This window comes from Liolophura sinensis, chromosome 6, assembly GCF_032854445.1.
Source record: "Liolophura sinensis isolate JHLJ2023 chromosome 6, CUHK_Ljap_v2, whole genome shotgun sequence".
Lineage (NCBI taxonomy): Eukaryota > Metazoa > Mollusca > Polyplacophora > Chitonida > Chitonidae > Liolophura > Liolophura sinensis.
Window position 1 is genome coordinate 37,729,544 of NC_088300.1, and position 22,285 is coordinate 37,751,828.

Genomic DNA, 22,285 nt, shown 5'->3' on the forward strand with positions numbered 1-22,285 from the left:
TTGTGGAGGCAACCACAGTGCCTGGCATAAACCACTGACCTTTGGAAAGTTACTGATGAACTTTCCCTCATGTGACACACAGATAGGCTCACCATATTGATGGATAAGAAGTCGTCTTTTGAAGTTTATACTGCACAAGCAGCCCACTTTATTGTCACCGGAGACCCACAGCGGACAGTGGGAAAAAGTATAGTGCCTGGTTTGAACCTCCTATGTGACTTAAGATGTAGAAGACCGGTCAGTTGTGTGTGCTTAAATCTGATCTAAGCAATCCGCCAATAAGTCAAAGAATCACAAACCTTATCTGGAAAGGTTCATTTTTCAATAGGCTTACCATCTGAACATGTTGAAAGGAAATAAGCAAGTTGTCCATATTTTAAATGTACCAGTAAGTGACTTTGTGAACAGAACTACACCGTGTAATAACACCTTTTAACATTGGAAAGGCTGAACAACAAATCCAACATTCTGTAATGACAGCACCAAATTGTCCACTTACTAATAATAGTAATAGTTTTTTTCCTCCACCTAAACACAAGCTGATCACCTGACACTAAAACAGCTTAACTATGCTTTGGTTGCTTAAGTCACTGATGAAAAATAGATTTGTATACGGATTACTGAACTTTCAGTTGCTTTATATGCAAATAAAAAAGCTCTGTATGTACATTTGTTTTCATACCAATATGGTACTATTTATATTTTCTGGATAAGGAGGAAATGTTCTCCTTAGAGCACTCTTGCAAGTGAGGTTGTTTTATCCATTCATCAGCTGGTTAACCTAGGAGGTGGTATCTCTCCATTCAAGTGTATTTTCACGTGGATTCTTTGAAAGGTGGGTTTTCTGCTCTCGGCATCCCTCCATTTTTACTTCCCCGTCCACCTCTTGATTTACCTGAAATCATGAGCAATAACAATCAACATCAAGTACTGAGAAGAGACAATCATGTTAGATTAAAAAACTCAATCAGCACTCATGGAACAACGATAATTATTTAGTTACTTATTTATTTATTTGATTGGTGTTTTACGCCGTACTCAAGAATATTTCACTTATATGACGGCGACGAGCATTATGGTGGGAGGAAACCAGGCAGAGCCCGGGGGAAACCCACAACCATCTGCAGGTTGCTGGCAGACCTTCCCACTTACGGCAGGAGAGAAACCCAGCATGAGCTGGATTTGGACTCACAGCGTCTGCATTGGTGAGAGGCTTCTGGGTCATTATGCTGCGCTATAGCGCTAACCGACGAGCCACGGAGGCCCCAACGATAATTAAGGAGTAGTCACAAATACCAAAAGGAACAACCACAAAAGTTGCCACTGCAACAAATAAACTGATTTCTTTAACACTATCCAGGAGAAGCAAATCTTTTTGTTAATTGAAATCATGTTTTCATCTCTCCTGGACAATCAAAAGACATAAAAGATTTAAAAGATGTTATAAATGTACAATTTACAATATCTGAAAGTACTACATTTCACTTATTAAAACTTTTTTTTTTTGAAGTGACACATTTATATGATTCTGATGGATTCATCCAGCTTTTAGGATCACCAAGAGTTCTTTGAGAAAAACTGAAAAAAAAACCTGTCTTGGCATCAGAAGTAACCTTTCATGACCTTGATGTGCTTCTGGATCTGCATTTTTACACGCCTTACTTTAAGAGAAAAAACAGTAAATTTCTGAAGGTCTTCAAAAGTTTCAGATTGGAGACTGCCCTACCTGTGAAGTTATAGCCATACGCCCTATATGCTGCTGTCATACCAGCCTGTGCACCTGCTATCTCTGCAGCAGACAAGGCTTTCTTGGCCCCTCCTCGTCCACGAGGACGTCGCCCCAGACTAGAACCCCTGGGGCGGCCCCTGCCCCGACCAGAACCTCTTTTGCCGGTGACTGGCTTGTTAACACTGGCGGACACTGTCAAATATATATAATATGAAGGCATGACAATCATTTCGGTGCGACTTGGTACATCTTTGTGGTAAAAATCACTGCTTAAGTTTTAAGGGAATTCAGTAATATGCAAAACTTATGTACAGGTCAAGCTAGTTTCTACACTTAACTTCAAGGCTTGCATACACAATTTGAACTGTGAGTTACAGGATTCTCATCTGGGTAGTTATGGCCTTTGTAAAGCATAATACCCAGGATACATGCAGGCTCCCTGTTAAATGTCCCCCATATAGTATGTGTAGAAGGCTCATAAACCATGTTCTCAAAAGATTTCATTTGAGTCTTGATATTTTAAAGCCATATTTAAGAATATTTTAGTTGTACAATTGTAATCAGTTTCATGGAAGAAGTAAATCAATGAGCAATGAGTAAACAATTGACCTTTGGAAAATTACTGTACAAATAAACACACTTATTGAAGGAAGACAAGTGGTCTACAAGAAACACTAGACTGCACAATTTGTGATCAAGGTCCTACTAAACAGTTTGAGTTGGGGAATCTACTAATTGTCTGCTCTAGGCCTGGTATAAACACACACCTTGACAGTAACTTAACCAGTGGACATGTACGTGTACTTAACAATTCTTCAGTCATATGATGACAAAGGAGTCCTTACAGTACATGTAATGTCCCTCCTTGTTGCAGGACGATTTCCACGCTCTTTTATCTAGTGTTGCTTCACTGAGACAACTTACCAAAGACAAGTAAACTGCACCGCCCAAGCAATTATACTGATATGGTTCAACCAGTCGTCGGCACGGTAGTATTATAAAGCAATATATATAGTAATATATATATAGTAATACTCAATGTTGAACGCCAAGTAAGGAAGCTACAACTGCCTCTTTTAAGATCTCAAATGTGACCCAACCCAGGATTGACTCTGGATCTACCATCCCTGAAGTGGACGCTCTATTAGGGCCGGTATCCATGCAAGAAGACGACATATATTTGGAATGGAGAGACAAGTCCATTCTTGTGTACAAATATTCATAGATGACTAACAGAAAACAAGTTTGTGAGCATTACAGAAAATGATACTGATGCTTAACAACTGGCGCATCAATAACTGCACATCCCTGCTGAAGAAAATAGCACGGAATCATTGACAGGTCAAGGCCAAATCCATTTAAATCACACTAATACCAGGCAAATGATCACCCTGGTCATTCAAGATCATTAAGGATTGGTCAATGGTAGTGGTCAGCATGGCCAGATAGATGGGGAGACAATACCAGGATTACACAGGTCTTGGTGATTACAGTGGTCAGTTAGGCATAGAGGGCTAATCCACACGTACATGTATCACATTGATCTGTCACACTGAAGTTAAACCAATAACCAAGTAGTGTATCGGCTATTAACAGCTACGTCCTGTCCATTATACTGACCTGGGGGGAAGGAATTGTGGGCGTCGTCCACGATGACCAGGGCGTCATTACTGCTGTCATCCTGAGCCCCGAGCTTGTGATAGTCCCGTCATCTCACTGCCTACAGACATCTGTAACCAAACAGCCACACATAACAAGTACAATAATAACGGATCTGGACTATAAACACAACACTAGGCATAAATCTACCAATCTACCAAGTCTCCATAGTGTACTAGTAGTAAATTCATGTTTTGTAACCCTTTCTCTTTATCACATTTTGAAAGTAACAGATTTTGCCATCATGTATATGGTGGCAGAAGCTATAAATTCATGATGTGAATGATGATGTCATCATGACATCACAAATGGTATATGATTAAACATCATCATTAGAATATTAAAAATACATGTACATAAAGCTGCCCTTGGCTCAGTAGGTCTTCACAAATTAATTGTGTCAATGAACCAGAGAGATTGGATACACTTAGTTATTACCCATCATACTGATTGGAGACTGTGCAATATGTCCACAAGAGCTGAACAGCCAAACATGAACTTCTGATCTGAGAAAGTACACGTATGCCAATGGTTATTCACACGGGTTCCAATCTGATTAGATACGTGTATGGGGGATATTGGAGTTTCATGTACATCATGTTAGTTGTCTAAAAACACATACTGTAACGTGCTGCTTTTGCACATATACATTCGTATTAGTTGACTTCAGAACACCGCATTTCAGCTGATATTTCATGGTTGAAATATTGGAAGACATCTCAACATGATAGGGGCTGACCCATGCAAATATTTTAAATATCTGTTTCAGAGAAAATCTACATTGCAAATCATATTAGCATTCACAGTAAGTTGTGGCATAAACTTTGAATGTTACCAACAGCTTAAACCTCAAACTTCAAAGCCCACTGTCCTAAACTGGGTGCTAAGTTGGCCATGACTGCTCTGCTGTGGCAAGTCTAGAAGTGAAATGCAAATGTGACTTCTACAGCCAGAGACTGGTAGATCTCTACAGCTATTTAACAGTGGGTATACAGGTAAGCCATAAATCCCCAATGGCTAGAGAGTGTGGGGGGGAGGGGAGGGGGAGAAAGAGGGAGGAAGAGAGAGAGAGAGACAAGCTGAGGATGAACAGAAGAATAGGCAGCATGCCATTCAGTCAGTACTGTACATAAGGTGCACTGAAGAGGATCTGAAGTGCAGTCAGCCATGCATGGTCATGGTAGGTTATGTCAACCTATTGTCTCCACTGGGTGAGGGAGTTATAGGACTGCGGCCAAGGCTTTGTGCAGGCTATACACCTGCTCCTAGGGAAGCTGGGAGAGGGGGTGGGGCTGGGATTACAAGTGGGTAATTAGCATGTGTCTGTAGGCCCTCAAGCTGAAGACAAGCCCATCCAGACTGATAACACACCCATATAACCAACACCATTCACCAACATCCCTTTCACTTTCCAGTCAATAAACCAGCGTGTATAGGAATCCAATCCTAGGAGGCTGGACTATTTAAAGTTGCAGAATACTGGTGCTTCTTGTTGCTAACCATTCAGGCCTGAAGAAAATCAGCCTTCTTTTCTGACAACCAGTTAGCACTGCCTGACAAAGAGGGCAGGGTTGTAGAAGTAATGAGTTACTGAGCAAACCGTACTGACACTCCTGGTACATATGATGACCCACAGTATCCGATAACATTGTCATATAGGTCACAAAGCAGACATTGGCTATGTTGCAGCTGGCAATGATAATATTGCCTTGTGCTTATTTCTCACCTCCCAAACTTTATGAAGTTTTTATGTCGTGTTGCAGAGGGGATGTTGTATGTGTGAAAAATGATTGCGAGAAATTGTACGTACTTTCGGTAAAGCTGGTATATACCCTACCAGGACCATTTCTTATGCAAATTTAGGAATACAAATTTTTTTACGATTATTAAGCTGAAACTGACCTCACTCTGGGGACTGCCAGGCATAGACAGGGGCATGGAATCTAGCTAGAGACTCTGTATCAGGGGCGGGGATCGTCACATTGTTTTCTTCCTTTTTGGTCTTCTTGGCATCCTTTTTCCTCTACAAATCATGAAGAAATTTATTTTCAAGCATTGTACATGCAAACAACTACATGTGTATAGGTAGGCAAGGAACATTAATCAGAATCCAATTATTCATGAGGTTATAACAGAGCAAATATACTGTGCTAACCAAACCTCCAGGCTCTGCAGCTCATGACAACACAGTGCTATGGCTGGATACAGAACAAATATGATGCTGTGTTAACCAAACCTCCAGGCTCTGCAGCTCGTGACAACACAGTGCTATGGCTGGATACAGAACAAATATGACGCTGTGCTAACCAAACCTCCAGGCTCTGCAGCTCATGACAACACAGTGCTGTGGCTGGATACAGAACAAATATGACATTGTGCTAACCAAACCTCCAGGCTTTGCAGCTCATGACAACACAGTGCTATGGCTGGATACAGAACAAATATGACCCTGTGCTAACCAAACCTCCAGGCTTTGCAGCTCATGACAACACAGTGCTATGGCTGAATACAGAACAAATATGATGCTGTGTTAACCAAACCTCCAGGCTCTGCAGCTCGTGACAACACAGTGCTATGGCTGGATACAGAACAAATATGACACTGTGCTAACCAAACCTCCAGGCTCTGCAGCTCATGACAACACAGTGCTATGGCTGGATACAGAACAAATATGACGCTGTGCTAACCAAACCTCCAGGCTCTGCAGCTCATGACAACACAGTGCTATGGCTGGATACATTATTGCCCAGCATAGAGTTTGGGAAACACTGTGTGCATGAAATCTAAAGATACGAAATATAAAGTCGTATCCTGAGATAGAAGTGAAATGTAATTTGCTGTGTTCACAATGCGATCAAGTATATCTAATATATTTGCATGAAGTTTTGTCAACATATGCTTTGATGAATTTAGCTCAGCAAATTTGGAGACAAACAGGCAAATCAAATATGAAGTAAAAAATTGACAAAAAACTGAGTTTGACAATGTTCATTTTAATGGACTTCCTACTGTAGCAGATACAAACTCAGCAAATATGCTTACGGTACAAGATTCGGATCTTAAGGTTTTCAGTATAGAACAGATGACCAAAGTTGGGCAGGCGGTAATAAAACTGTCAAATCTTCTGTTCACTAGGTTCTTGGAAATGTCACTTTAAAGGACAAGAGGAAGTGAGGCAAAGTTTACTTCGCCCATCGTTGGCAATGTCAGACAGAAAACCATTGACACGTCTCACACAACCATGAACTGTTTCATCAAGTACATTACTCTGACAGAAGGCCATTCAATGCTGTTCACTATACTAGTTATTGTTTTAGCCATAAAGAAAGTCATGTCCCCAAAAAATCTTTTGCACCTAGATGGAAATTATATTTGGGGCTCAATTTCTTTCATCTCTAAATAAGAACTTACAAGGGACCAGAAGTGCATAAAATTTACTTTTAATACTAAAACTCACTTTATTACAGACAAATACATGATCATTTTGTTCTATGTTTAGAAGAGATTACAGTTCTGGCCTATTTGTTTACTTATGCTTCTGAATGGCCTTTACAGCATCAGACATGGAGCGCCACCCAGTCATGGGAACACCTAGGCCACCTGTGTCTCACGATCCTTACGTAAATAATAATAATAAAAACATGAGCCAAAAAGTGAACAAAGCCCAAGGTATGATACCACAACTTCATCAGTTAGCACATCAATGAACAGACATGTATATACTGACTCCCTGGAAAAATTAGAGACAGTCTAGGTGAGCAAAAAATGGCAGCATGGTTCGTACAGACAAATATGAATGAAATTTCAGGAAATTTCAAGGAGCTTTCAAGGGCCAAATTGCGATTTTCAAGGAAAGATTTTATGTAGCTTTTAAAGAGGTTATACACAAGATTTTCTCCAAAAAATTGATCAACGCACATTCAGTCAAATATTTCGCATAGCTCAAATAATAACCTTCCACAAAATACCAGCCTTGTCTGTGCACGTGTTACTGTTCAAAATCAGAAATAACATTGCTAACTTTTTAAAATTTTGGAATCATTTTAATACCATAATATTAATCGCTCAGGTACGTATTTTGCCAAAAATCTCAGGTATAGCTTGATTAAATGTTTTAAAATTTTTAAATGGTGATTTACATCTTTATCTTAGAGGTTTCCTTTCTATATTTAAATACAGGTACTGTTTATTTAATACTGCAGTTTTTTCTTATAAATGTACTTTTTCTGCCTTGTTTTTCATTTTTTTTTTTCTTTCTTGTTTTAAGTTTAACCTTTAGAGTTCTTTATTTATTTTTTGGTCTAATTTAAGAGGCAGTCAAATTACATTTGGCTATCGGTACCTTTAAAGAGGGGTTGTTTATTTGATAGACAAAAAAAGTAGAAATATCTAACAAGATCTTTGCTTCAATAGAATTCTTCCCTTAGATATTCTTCCCAATCAAATAAACTTCTAAATTTTGCCCTAAATGGCAGTTCTTATGATTCTGCCGATTTGACACTTTTACAATATTACCCTTACATGTAGTCTTCAAAACATGCATACTGCGGGGGACAACTATAAACAGCGCCCTCTATGATGTCCCCTCCACATACTTGGATTAACTGTGCTTTGACCTGGTTTTGTTTTTAACAGAATAAGTGAAACACTGCATGCTTCTAGGATATGGAAGTCAAGACACAACCTTTGTTCGATATATAATGATCCAGTTTTTAGCTGAGAGCCCAAGTAACACGTGTGGATATGCAACGGCTAGATAATGGAAATTGGACCATGTGTAATGCTGTAACAGCCAATCAGCTCAAAAATGTTTTTAACTTGTTTTAGAAAGATTAGCTCAACAAATTCAGTTTCCCACGTTTTGATATAGAATGATGTACACGACACGACATATCATTCAACACAAAATTGGAGTTTTCCAGGAGCTTTTATTTTTCTCCTGGAGTCTTAAGGACTGTGCCAACCCTGGGCAATGTATGGAATACCTGATAATGGAAATTTAAAAAGAAAAAAACAACAAAAAAAAACAAACAAAACAAAAACGAAACTCACCACTTTTTCAGCATATTTCTCTCTCTTTCTTTTGCGATCTTTTTCCTTCAAATTTTCCTCTTTCATCAATTTTTCATCCTGTCTAAGTTTTACTGCAAATATAAATTGTACAATGGTAAACAAATATGATGCTGTTTGACTTGTTTCTAACATGTGAGAACTGCTAACCACACGTCTATTGTAAAAGATCACCAAAAAAGACATGTTGACAAGAAACATGGCTCAGAAATACAAGGCAAACCTCGTCATACTTGGATTCATTATCAACTTACATTTATGCTCCATTTCCTCATCGTCTATGAGAAGGGAGACCACTTCCTTTGGTTTGAGGGTATCTGGGCGGAAGTTACCTCCACTTATTACCATCCTTTGAATCTGTATGAAGGGAAATTTAAACGTAAATGACAAAAAATTAGGAAGATCATAACATTTATATATTTGTTAATTTGACTGGTGTTTTTACGCCCTACTCAAGAATATTTCGCTTATACGACGACGGCCAGCATTATGGTGGGAGGAAACCAGGCACAGCCCGGGGAAAACCCAAGACCATCCGCAGGCTGGACAGGAAGCCAGCATGAGCTGGACTTGAACTCACAGCGACTGCACTGGTGAGAGGCTCCTGAGTCACAGTTATTGGATTACTGTAGGACGTTGGAAGCTTTTTTTCACGTGACACATTTAGTTTGATTGTTCAACCACTTTAGAAAGAGGCTTCAGGACTTCTTTTCTTGGTGTTTGAATGAAAAAGAATTTAAGAACTGGCATCAAAATAATCATTTATGGCTTTATGTGCATTTTTACAAACCAAACTTACATTAGTTACCAGCTTTATTCTCACAGAGAAGATACTGTATAAACAATAAGAAGAAAGCTTGTACTGCTGCTCGCTCCCACTCACAAGTGGAGGCAGCCAGCAGTGTATGCGTGTCTACCTTTCCCTCACCTCACTCTTCTCCTTGGCACGCTGCAGAATTCTCTCCTCTATAGTCCCTTTACACACCAGTCTGTAGACAGTCACCTGTTTGGTCTGACCCAGGCGGTGAGCACGGTCCATGGCTTGCTGATCTACCGTCGGGTTCCAGTCGCTATCATAAAATATCACCTGCAAATACACACCCATGGAACATTTGTCCTTACAAAACTTGTGATTCCTGAAATAATGGCATACATTTGACACAACTGCAGACCACACCTACACAGCATGTATCACTCACAAATCTCCTGCACAGCATTATTACTGGACAGGAATGAGCATGAAGAGTTTTTCTTCAAAACACCCTTTGTCTTTGTGACGTCACTACTTCACCGTTGTAAGCGGTGGCTTGATTTTTAGTCAGAAGTCAATTTCATATCCATACTAGATTTCTATATTTATTTATTTGATTGGTGTTTTATGCCATACTCCAAAATATTTCACTTATGTGACGGTGGCCAGCATTATGGTGGGTGGAAACCGGGCAGAGCCCGGGGGAAACCCACAACCATCCGCAGGCTGCTGCAAGACCTTCCCACTAGTTTTCCCTATGGTAAATAGCGTAAAAATAAAATTGTAATCTGTGTGTTGAGGATTTAAACACTGAATCTGGCATTTTAACCCTTCACCTGTGAACTGGGTTAAAATTTCCGACTCAGGATTTAAATCCCCACACATCCTTGTCAACAACATAACTTTAGTTTTTGATATTGAAGCCAAATATTTATCATGTTTTTTTAGTAATCTTGTTGCTCTCATAAACATGTAAATATCATTAATATTGACACTATTTGTCATGAGAGGCCAAGCTGTGTCCATATGGAAAGATGAGTGTGTTCTTATGGTCTAAATGAGGGGGCATAACCACCCCTCTGCAAAGGGAAGCAAATCTTGTAACTAATGGAACTGCAGTACCCTCATCCTACTTCAGTAGTAACACCAGCTACGATTATTCATGACAACTGGTTTTCTTACTGAAACACTGCGTAAAGTATTACATGACTTTTACACAAAAGTGTAAACCACAGACAGTATCTCAAACCCACGTAGTAATTTACATACAGACACACACATCAGAGTAGATAAGAAAGGTATTAGACGCAAGCCCCTACAATGTGCCCACAGAAAGGCCAGTGTTACTTACAGTGTCAGCAGCGGTCAAGTTAATCCCCAGTCCACCTGCCCGGGTGCTCAGTAAGAAGACAAAAATGTCGGAGCGGGACTGGAAGTCGGCCACCATGTCGCGGCGGTCAGAGATCTTTGAGGAGCCGTCCAGTCTCATATAGGTGTGCTTTCTGTACCACATGTACTCCTGTAACAATGGTCATTTATGAATATATTGATTTATCGGATTGCTTTTTAATGCCGTACTCAATCATTTTTCACTTCTTCATGTATGATGGTCATTTTTATGGTTGGAGGAACAATCCACGCACGAGGACAATCCATGCACATTTGGCAAGTATATGACAGAAGTTCCCACAAGTGACTTACATATACGCTAGCGTAATGGTGGAAGAGAAGTGGTCAGCCGCACAGGACACAGGGCCAGATTTGAAACTGCACCTCATGTGACCTAGTGACCGAAAGGCAAGCATTTCTAACCACTAGACCATTAAGTTTCATTATAAATGTTCATTTATTTGATGACAATGAAGCATGGTTTCCCTTCAGCCACATGCAGTTAGTACAAATCATCAGTTTGGAGAACTCCAACATGAAAAAGCAGTTCTGAAAGATCATTTGAGCTCATTTAAGTCTAACATCCTGTGGGCCAGCAGCTAATAAACTCCATTATGAATATTAACTGAATTTGGCTGAGCAGTTTTAGGAACAGAGTGTTTCCAGTCCCACATTAACTCTAGGCTAAAGAAATTACGTCATTAGCATCACCCACACTATGATTAGTTCTCGTAGGTTATCCAGTCAATTCAAGTACCACCGAATTTGATTTATTTATTTGATTGGTATTTTACACTGTACTCAAGAATATTTCATTAACAGAACAACCGCCAGCATTATGGTGAAAGGAAACCATGGATTTGAAGACTACTTTTGAAGTTCTAATGTTATTAAGCCATATATAAATTCTGATCATAAGTAAGTTGGCCAAAGGTTGTTTATTTATTTATTTATTTGATTGGTGTTTCACGCTGTACTCAAGAATACTTCACTTATACGACGGCGGCAGCATTATGGTGGGAGGAAACCGGGCATAGTATGGTGGAAACCCAAGACCATCCGCAGATTTCTGGCAGACCTTTCCATGTACGGCCGGAGAGAAAGCCAGCATGAGCTAGACTTGAACTCACAGAGACCGCATGGGTGAGAGGCTCCTGAGTTATTACGCTGCGCTAGCGTGCTAACCAAAGGTTGTTAAAATATTGTTCGACAATGGTCATTTTCAACATAGGCTTCCTACCTAGTGCATGTAGTCTGAAGATAAACCAAAAGAGTTCAAAAATTTCTTAATGACACATGAATCACTTTTCAAGATATTTGTATAACAAGATATTTGTATAACAAGATATTTGTATAACAAGATATTTGTATAACAAGATATTTGTATAACAAATGAACTGATGGACACATGTATTGGCAAATGGACATATAGGACTACAGCAATCCATCTTTGGTGAATTTTGACCTAGACGCCAAAATAGCCCTACAAGAAAATATTATTTGGAAAACGTATATTTGCAAAACTTCTGCCTAGACAAATATGTGCACATAGGATTAATTTCCACAGCCCCACCTCCAGTATATCAATCATTCTAGTCATCTGGGAGTAGATGAGCACTCGGTGACCCTCATCCTTCAGCCTCTGTAACAGTGAGTCCAACACGTGAAGCTTCCCTGCATCCGTGATCAATGTTTCCTTGTCTGTAAAACAAGCAGAATGAATGAATGAATGAATGAATGAGTGAATAATTATGGCTTAATGCCAGTAAAACAAACAGAAGTAGAAATACTGGGGCTACATTACTGAATTATTTCTTTCTTCATTTGATTGGTGTTGTACGCTGTACTCAAGAATATTTCACTTATACGACGGCGGCCAACAGTATGGTGGGAGGAAACCGGGCAGAGCCCGGTGGAAACCCACGACTCTCCACATGTTGCTGGCAGACCTTCCCACTTACAGCCGATGAGAAAGCCAGTATGTGCTGGACTTGAACTTACAGTGACTGCATTGGTGAGAGGTTTCTGGGTCATTACGCTGTGCTAAGGCGCTAACCAACTGAGCCACAGATGCCATCATTACTGAATTAAAAGCTGCCACCAAACACAGATAGATACACATAAAGCTGCACCATATAAACTCTAGGAAGTTGTCAGGATGTCTAAATATCCCTTGCATCAGCTGGCGAGACAAAATTGGTCAGAAATTTGAATGTTTGATGAACTACTTTGACAGCAGGAATATTCATACAAATATCATTTTTGGATATCTGGTTTATGAATGAAGGAAATTCTGAACCAGCCTTCGTGACATCGCCTTCACATCGTAAAATGAATTGGATTATGAGAAAAAGATTGATATCATATGTAAGGTTTACTATAACTGATACGTTGTAATATAACTTCAGATTCATACAGAACCAACTTATAGTACCAATAAAACTGTTCGTGTAGAAAATCCAAACCTATTATTCACACTGCTTTCAAGACAAAAAAAAAAAAAATAAAGGTTAACAGTTTATTTCTGATACTGAAAGAGATATGTCTCAGGAAACACTAAATTTAAATAAAGGGGAATTTGTTTGGAATGTTCAGGCTGTTAATAAAGTCTTGAAAGATTTGTGAATAAATAACAACCGAGATGTGGCCCAGAAGAAATTCCAGACACATGAACAGAAGGAAAAAGTGCCTGCTATACTCCCCTTGTAGTTAAGAGTACACTGTGTGCAGTCATATTTTCTACAGTTAAGGCAAACAAATTAACATGGCAGGCATATGTGGAAGAGTGACACATAATCTTACCAGGCACGTACACACTGGACCAGCCATGTCGGGGACACGCTCCGTTGAGGCCGCCTGCTGACTGACTTTGGAAGTAGTGCGTAGGCCACCTGCTCTCCAGGTACAGTTCCTGGGTGCCATACAGCAGACAGTTACGCGCCTCTAGAGTCCCCACTAACTGCTCTCGCAGGTTTACCAAGGCTGCACTTTTGTCAGAGCATTTCCACTCTCTAGCACTGCTCTCAACCTAAAATGATAAGGCAAAGTTAAAAAAATCGGACATAAATTTGACTGACTGCAATCACTCCTGCGGCAAACAGTGTGTTCCTGCCATGTTACATGGGCAATACACAGAAACTTAGTAAAGTACAACTTCAGTTGTAAAAACAGCAGTACTCAGGAGTGAGCCAGCATGTTGGCTCAGACAATATGTCAGTTTATCATCAATCGTCATGTACAACAACAACAACACAACAAAAGTGTTTGGTACATACATAATCCACTCTTTAATTAAGCTTGTAGAACAACATGATGATGTATAATGATAAAACATGATGTATGAGCTTAGAGAACGTGTCCTAAGCTTAAACAAGTTGATCTTTGTCAGACAAGTTCATTTGCACGCCTTGAGTACTTCTACCGCAGACATGGTTAAATGTTGTCAGATCAATACACTAGGACTAGACTCCCAGACCAGACAAGACAGATTAACACTGGGCATGTCTGTAATACATATTGCTCTCAGTGAGTGTTCAAAATGGACAAGAGTCGGTATATTCTAGACAATTTACACTAAACAGTAAGTGTAATGGAAGAAAACAGTCAAATTGTTGGTTTATTAAGGTGTTGGTGTTGAGAGAATCTAATGTACAGAACCAAATGACAATCCACCAAAAGAGATAATATAAAGCTACGTGTCCACAAGTAAAGTCTTTTTATTGGGAAAAGGTTTGTCTGATGTTCTTTTTCTTCTGTTCCAATAAACCTGCTGAGTGCTTAGAGTTACTGCTCCTGCACCACTTACAACACCTGACCTAGCTCTCACCTGTACTTTGACACAGCCGTAGTATAGGTAGGGGGGTAGCGTAGTGGGCTGACAGCGCAGTAGTCGTGGGGCTCGTAGCTTGTGTGGATGAACAGGCAAGTGGATCGCCTCCAACTGTTACAAACAAAAACTCGTGTTCATACATATGTACATGGATCAAGAAGACACTATAAATGTCACACAATGGTTCAGTTACTGTATCAAAAAGATATATTGGGATATATTGCTAATACTGTTTTAAGTATTGCCAACACTGCCAAAATATGTCATGGGCTAATACAGCTTTTATTACCTGTCGGAGCTTCGGCAAGTAGTGGAGTACAAAAAGCAACTCAGCTAGTCATGCAGAGTTGGTCGCAGTTCCTTTTTGTCATGAGAATTCAAGATTGATGAGAACTGCATGCATTTAATGACTGGAGACATCTGACAGCAGCTTTTTCTTATGAGTTTCTCAGTAAAATTGACAAAACTTCCTTTCGCTTAGATGAGAGATAATAAATGTTTTCTTAAATTGGGAGACACACAAGAATAATTTCCTTAAATTTCTTCAGTGTATACATTTCCGGGCATATATTCCTCTTTGGTCAAAGTTGACCTTGGAGTGAATATTATTTATCACTGAACTCACTATATCATGTCATACCATGTAGGTTCATCAGCCTTGCATCATTATGCTTTCTTCTTTTTCAACAAGTCCTACCCAGCGAGCCAAAGTGTTACAACATTCTTGCATCTCTTCATGCCTTATAGGATATGTGAAGCACCACAAAAATGAGCCTACCTTATTTGGTGAGTGTGGTGGGCTGAGAGGGGATTTCTTAGGACTGGTCATTCCTGCCAGAACAGTGGCTCTCAGGTGTTTGAGTCGCACCTGCCGATGGCTGATCGTCTCTGGCATGTAGTGTAGCTCATGATTTCCGTGAGAGAAGAACTGACTGGTAGGGCTTGTGAACACCAGCTGACTCAGGTGGGGACTGCTTTTGATATTGGTGAAGTAGGTAGTCCTGCAAGGCTCCAGTAACAACTGTTTGTTGACAAGATTACGGCTGTTAAGACAAACAAAAAAGAAATCTGTCAAATAGGAAGGAATGTGGAAAGATTACAGGACCATCTCCATAAATCATTTGAATTCCCTTACTTTGTTTTTTCTTCTTTTTCTCCCAAAAACAGAACTGGATCTACACCCTTTGTTTGCCCATTCGGTTTAAGAGAATCAAACGAATCCCGTATTAGTAGGTCACTGTGTAGTGATATGTTAAACATCATTGTGTAAACCGGCGATTGGTAAATCGGCCCAAAGAAACAACAACAACACTGGTTCCACTCGTGAAACCTTTCCAAAAGAAAGATCAAATTTTCCCAACATGTTTTGATAATAGTAAGCTTTGAAGTCATTATGACAAAAGTGTACACTGCACATGAATACAAATACTCCTGTAAATAAGTAAGACACTATCTTGCTTGACTTGTATTTGTTTTGTAAAGTTCAATAATATTCGGCGAATTGATGTCCTCCTGATGAACTTCCTCTTGGTCATATTTTTGAGAATGGGGTGTCAGATTGATGTCAGTAAGGGGAAGCCTCTTCTGTGTTCGAGCACAATGGTTTTACCCTTGCAGACACTTTTCAAAAGCTCTATTGACAAGAAAAGCAGCATCAACATTGATGAAATTGCAATTCTTCGACTTCTAAATCCCATGTAGACCCCATACAAGAGAGGCTATGGAGACAAGTGGTTGGTAAATTCGAGACAAGCTGGGTGAAGAATTCCCTGTAAACCACGCTACATAATCAATTCATTGGATACATAACATTTTGTTCAACTATGTATGGTGAGAAAGCTAAATTAACAAAAAAAAATAAAAATGAAATTGATTCTCTTACTAAATTGGTATTTAATTTACTGTGTTGTCATGTCATGTAGAAAAGATTTACATGGTTAATACAGCTGGGCGGTATCCTGACAGTTCTGATCAGTGAAGCATGTCGTTGTTGTAGTCGACATTCCCTACTATACTAGCTGGACTACTTTTGCCAGACCTGCTGCCTCCTCGGCTGTTTGCAATAATCGGCTTCAAGGAGAAAAACGAACAAACTCGACACCCATCGTTTGAGTGTTCGTTCGTTTTAACCGAACCCGAAGCAAACGAGTTATGGGGACAGTTCCAAAGTAGCCAGTCCTTCAAACAGAACAGGGGAAATGACCATGTGAAAGTATTATTACCTGTATGGATAGCTTGAAAACCGTGGCATTAGAGCACCTTGTGAGTTGTGCATGTCGAAGCTTCAAATTTTGTTTGGTCATGATTAATGTTGGTTCTCAGGGATGATGTAGCAATGGCCACAAATGACGCACAATAAATGTAGCCCATCACCACTCAAGCTACTGTGTTAATACAGGAACTAGTGTGTGATTTAACTACAACCAGGTCCTAACCTGTGCTTGTCTCCCCACTCCTGCTGGTGATGTATCCTGTAAGCTGTCTTCAGCCAGATGAACACTGCTAGCCACCTATTGATAAAATGAACACAAACTTGTGAATTCACCTGTTCATAATGCCAATGATATATATGCTCCAATTTTTGTCTTAATGAAGTGAATCCTTAGTTTAGTCTGGTTACTTCTGCAGCTCCAGACTGATATTTCAGGCTCATGAGGCTTGTAGAACACACATGATCAACCTAATGTGTGATTCTTTTGTAGAGTGACAATAATGTCAATGCCTGGAATTTAACTTAAAGGCAATTACTGGAATTGGAGTGAAAATGAACATACAAACTACAGATTAGCAGATGAAAAACAAAAAACAAAACAAAAACCTCAGGAAAATTTTAAACAAAGAATATTAAAAATAGCAGTCGCCATCTGCCATTCTCAGGGTTCATCCTGTATAGGATGCATTTTTACACAGTACCAAAATCAAATCACCAAATTATCATGTGAGCAATGAACTCCAGTATAAAGTATGTTGGGCACTAGTGTGGAGGAAGTAACAACTTCAGATGGTGTAATTCATTCCAGAGATGCACCATATTTGTACTGCTTCTGCATGCTTACCAGGATAAAAATATTCCTTACTGTCCTAAACTAATATAGATTCTAAGTGCGATAAACATATGCCATCAATTAAAATAAATTTTCCACTTTGAGACACTTCGCTAAGTTTTCCCACAGCCAAGCTGAGAGTTATAATGCTTTTTAAATGTGGAATTGTACTTTTCTGTGAGGACAGGTTCAAATATCAAAATCGTCCCAGCCCAGATTTCTCAGCTAATGGTTACTACCATGAGACATAATTCAGACCCCTGCTCCTTTATAAAGGCCTATTCCTGCTGGGATATCAGTATCACCCTCAGCTTTGTGTGAGATTTCTGTGATCTTCCGGCTCACTTCAGGAACTCCCAATATGCTAGAGTCTAGAATTATCTGGTAAGGTCTGGTACTTCCTGGATCAGTTTTTCTGTAAGAACTTACCGGACTAGGAGGCCTGACAACATCACGTTGGACAATTCTGCTGGAGACATATCAATGAAACGCGAGAAGGAGAAAAAAACTATGTACAAATTTCCCTGAAAAAGACAAATTATGCATTTGTGAGCAATGAACATGAAGAAATCTTCAGACGCTAGATTATAGTGGTAGCTGAATGTGCTAAGTAAACTGTTTTACACAATTAACGTCCTCACCTATCAGGTATATTTGCCCAAGCAGGTTGTCATCAGCTATAGTCTCTAGCCCTTTCATACATTCCAGCTTTCGAGGAGCTTTTCTTCCCCAAGTATTGTTCAGGAGATGTTACATAATAAATTGGCCACAGAAGTTCAGATTATATTTATAAGGTGTAAGTTGTCTGTCCTGTAAATATCTCACCTGTGTGTCCTGGAGGAAATAATGAGTGATGAATATGATCTGATGAGAAGATGAAGAGCCTATTAAACAATAGATGATCTTTGCTGGGGATGCTGGTGGATAAGAGACCTGCAACAAAACCAGGTTCAACTGCATGAACTGAGCCATATTTTTTCACACAAATATTCGTCAGGGTAATTGCACTTTTTGTCTTTCAAACAATGTGCAGAGAACACAAGGGGGCATTAAATGTCTAAATAAGGTACTTTTTCCTAAATACTGTAACAAACGTCACAAGAGAAAGCGCTTGTTCTCACTTTGAAAGGTTATTTTCCACATCTCTCTTGACAAAGCCAATCACTGACTTTGTTTATGATTTTTTTGTGAAAAAAACTTGGTTAAAGCTTTATAAGTTGAACACTCTTTCAGTAGGTTAATTTGGGCTAAAATATTTTCTCATATAAAGAAACTGGAAATTAATGGCACATAACACATTAAATTTTGTTAATGTGTAATTTTGTTAATGTGTAATTTACATTAATTCTATTAGGCATATTCCCTGTAATTTGGGCATCCCTAAAGGGTATCAAAATGTCCGTGCATTTGGCCCTGAAAGCTATTTTCAAATTTAAGGCTTTCATGGTTTTTAAGGTCCTGTATGTGTTGAGTACAATGGTATGAGAGTGAAGATAAAACATGACAGATAACACCAGCTTCTGACTCACCGTCCCTGAAGATGAGTTTAGGCATGTGGTAGGGATCAAGCCTCATGTAAAATGGAGACCTTACTTCTCTCCTCTCAAACAGCTCGGGGTGATTACACACCTGACAAATGGATAGTGTTATAATGGTCTAGTAACAGGCTGTTTCCAAGGTGTTAAAACAAAAACAGGATTCCATTCATGTCACATTACAATATGAACAATTAAAAAAAACACAAGGCATTGGGGGAAAAAATGATACAAATCACCTCACCGTATGTCTGTTGCTATAAAATGTACTGCATGTGTGGAATAACATTTTATTTTACTGCAGGCCTTAAATCTTGAAGGATGTTATCATTCTCAATCTCTACAACTCTACTCAAACCAGCTCAATGTCTAAGATAATAATATGCACAGTTTTACTCGAACTGCATGCTCATTCAGTAAATTAACAAGCTGCAGTTATCTACCCTTGTATTGGATACCCTAATTCTTCTAAATTATGGGACAGATATTAGTAGTGTTGAAAGTAGAATATTACATTTCTTTACCAGCCTTTTGGAAAAGTAAAGATATGAGTACGTTGTTCACTGGACGGTTTAACCTTGTGAGAAAAAAGGAACTCAATATTGGCTAAAATGACCAGATCAGGTGTCCCAAAAATTAGAAGATATAGGGTAGAATTATAGGAAGTGGTCATGACAATTACATGTTGTGATTACATGTGGTACTGTGTTGATTGTGACAAAGACAGGGCTGACACTGCCCTTGTGTAGTCTTACATGAAGTTGACTGGAGACCACTAGCTATCCACCAATCAGAAGTACAGAATGTCACATGTGGGAAAGTGACTGCTTTACTGCAGTTTTCTCCACCAATAAAACTCACAGCCCACATATAACTGACAAAATCTTGAGTATGGTATTACACTGCAGTGAGATCAAGGAATACCTTTCTGAACTGCATGACAAGGTTCATAAGGCTACTGGTTGTGGACTGGGCCTGCGAGGCATGAGATGTGGAGCTTATCAGATCCTCTATTGAGATTTTGTTCTTCACCCCCTGGTACAGCAGCCTCTGACGAGTTGTTAGAGGACAATATACCAGGATTTCAATCTGAAACATATACAAACATCTTCAGTCATTGTCACACTGATTTCTTATCAACCAGAAAGAACTGCCACAAGATCTGTCACTGCTAGTTTATTTCATTACAATGCAATAAGCCAAGATACGACATGGGAGATTGCAGTCAGCAAAACTGTAATGGACAGCAAGAGTAATGACTAATGTCATGAACGAGAAGCAGTACTTAGTTTTTTTTTAAAATATGGCATAAACAATCCACCTTTGCAACTGAAAATATGGCATAAACAATCCACCTTTGCAACTGAAAATATGGCATAAACAATCCACCTTTGCAACTGAAAATATGGCATAAACAATCCACCTTTGCAACTGAAAATATGGCATAAACAATCCACCTTTGCAACTGAAAACTTGATACTGTTTATTTTATTACAATGTGACAAACCAGAATATGATGGGGGATATCCCAGCTATTTTTATTTATTTATTTATTTGATTGGTGTTTTATGCTGTACTCAAGAATATTTCACTTTTTACGATGGTGGCCAGCATTATGGTGGTTGGAAACCAGGTAAAGCTTGGGGGAACCCCACGACCATCTGCAGCTTGCTGGCAGACCTTCTCGCATACGGTCGGAGAGGAAGCCAGCATGAGCTGGACTTGAACTCACAGCATTGGTGAGAGACCCAAATGAGCCACGGAGCCCCCCCCTCCTCCCCAGCCATATTGATAGACACACTAATTAGCAGATATTCTCCCGTCCAAACTTGACATTACTGTTGCTCTAGTACATAGCTATTAACTACTTACTTCAATGTGATATTACAGAAAAAAATGCACAGGATAATGGCAATTTAATACAAAGCTGTCCCAAGTTTTTCTACAGGAGATTGTTTTCTTGGATATACAACCTCTTGGACCCTTAACATAATGTTTTGATGTAGTTATTAACATCATTATCAAGTGACTGATGAAAGCTGTTCTTACCTTGTCAGAAAGTTCATTTTCCACATCTTTCTTGACTCTCCTCAACATGAATGGTTTGAGGATCATGTGTAACCTGGACAGCTGATCTAAAGTCAAACATTCATCACAGTTACTTCAGCCTGCACCTTTAAGCTGGCACCACCAATGATTAACCATCAAATCATATTCCTGGGGTCAATTCAACAAAGACCCCAAAATAACATCTAAATCCTCTTGAAAGCTCATTAGCATAGGAATGAAGCTAACTAACGACATTCTACAGAAATGACAGAATTACATTGGATTTTTCAGTGCTTGTTAGAATTCAGGGCTAATGGGTACATGTAATTTCATGAATACAAACCAATGAAATTATTGAACTTGAGGAAATGTACAGTCGAACCTGCTGTATGTGGCCAGTGAAGGGAGACTAAATAAGTGGCCACTTAAAACAGGTGGCCACATAACACAGGGTGGGTTAAAGGCCCAAACCAACACATAAGTCAGATTTCTGAATAGAGTCTGTAACCTATCGGTATTAATTTCACATATGATCAACGTTCATGCCTACATACATTAAGTGGTTATAAAATAACAGAATACTAACATTATATCTAAAAAAAAATTAAGCAGTGTGGGTTATAAGCCTGAAGACCTAATGGTGTTCACCCAGAGAGTAAATAAACAAAGGAAATAATCACAGTGGGCTCAAACTTACTTTCATCAATGCCTGACTGCCTTTCCACGTGAGACTCTATATCTTTAGAAAACCACTCGTTAAACTCATCATGGGAATCAAACATGGTTGGCATTATGAAATGTAACAAGGCCCACAGCTGAAGCAGACAAAAAAAGTCACATATTAAGTTGGAGTATACATTAAAGGAGAAGAAAACTTAAAAACATGACAATGTTTCAATGTTATTTGATTGATATTTAAATTTTCTTCACCTTTCAATTTGTAGATCCAACATGTGAATGATATTGCAAAGTGCTAATACAATTCCTGCATTTCTTTGAATTTTCTTTGAGTTCGACTGACATTTGAGAAGTGTTTTGAAGCTTGTTTGAAAAGTTGGATTACACTCTCCACCACAAAGACATTTTCAGTATCATATATACATCAGCATCAAAATTTATATTTAATGACTTTCATTTGCCTTTAACAATACAAGGTAAATTTTATCCACTGAGGCAGACTCAAAGACATGTGCAACAACAACAAATTCAACTGATCAGAATGAAGCATGA

At 39.1% G+C, this 22,285-nt stretch overlaps 1 protein-coding gene across 1 annotated transcript in view; it reads right to left on the minus strand.

Annotated features, from left to right (window-relative positions):
• Positions 1-150: 150 nt before the first annotated feature.
• LOC135469237 (chromatin-remodeling ATPase INO80-like) overlaps positions 151-22,285 on the minus strand; it is a 37,939-nt gene continuing 15,804 nt past the window's right edge. Inside the window, 20 exon segments of the mRNA XM_064747831.1 lie at positions 151-895; positions 1,727-1,921; positions 3,350-3,422; positions 5,270-5,333; positions 5,335-5,411; positions 8,441-8,532; positions 8,713-8,815; positions 9,387-9,545; positions 10,561-10,728; positions 12,172-12,299; positions 13,401-13,626; positions 14,425-14,538; positions 15,206-15,470; positions 16,863-16,937; positions 17,901-17,974; positions 18,262-18,404; positions 19,001-19,100; positions 19,931-20,095; positions 21,056-21,141; positions 21,753-21,870. Coding sequence (XP_064603901.1) covers positions 816-895; positions 1,727-1,921; positions 3,350-3,422; positions 5,270-5,333; positions 5,335-5,411; positions 8,441-8,532; positions 8,713-8,815; positions 9,387-9,545; positions 10,561-10,728; positions 12,172-12,299; positions 13,401-13,626; positions 14,425-14,538; positions 15,206-15,470; positions 16,863-16,937; positions 17,901-17,974; positions 18,262-18,404; positions 19,001-19,100; positions 19,931-20,095; positions 21,056-21,141; positions 21,753-21,870 — 2,505 coding nt within the window. The 3' untranslated portion in view covers positions 151-815.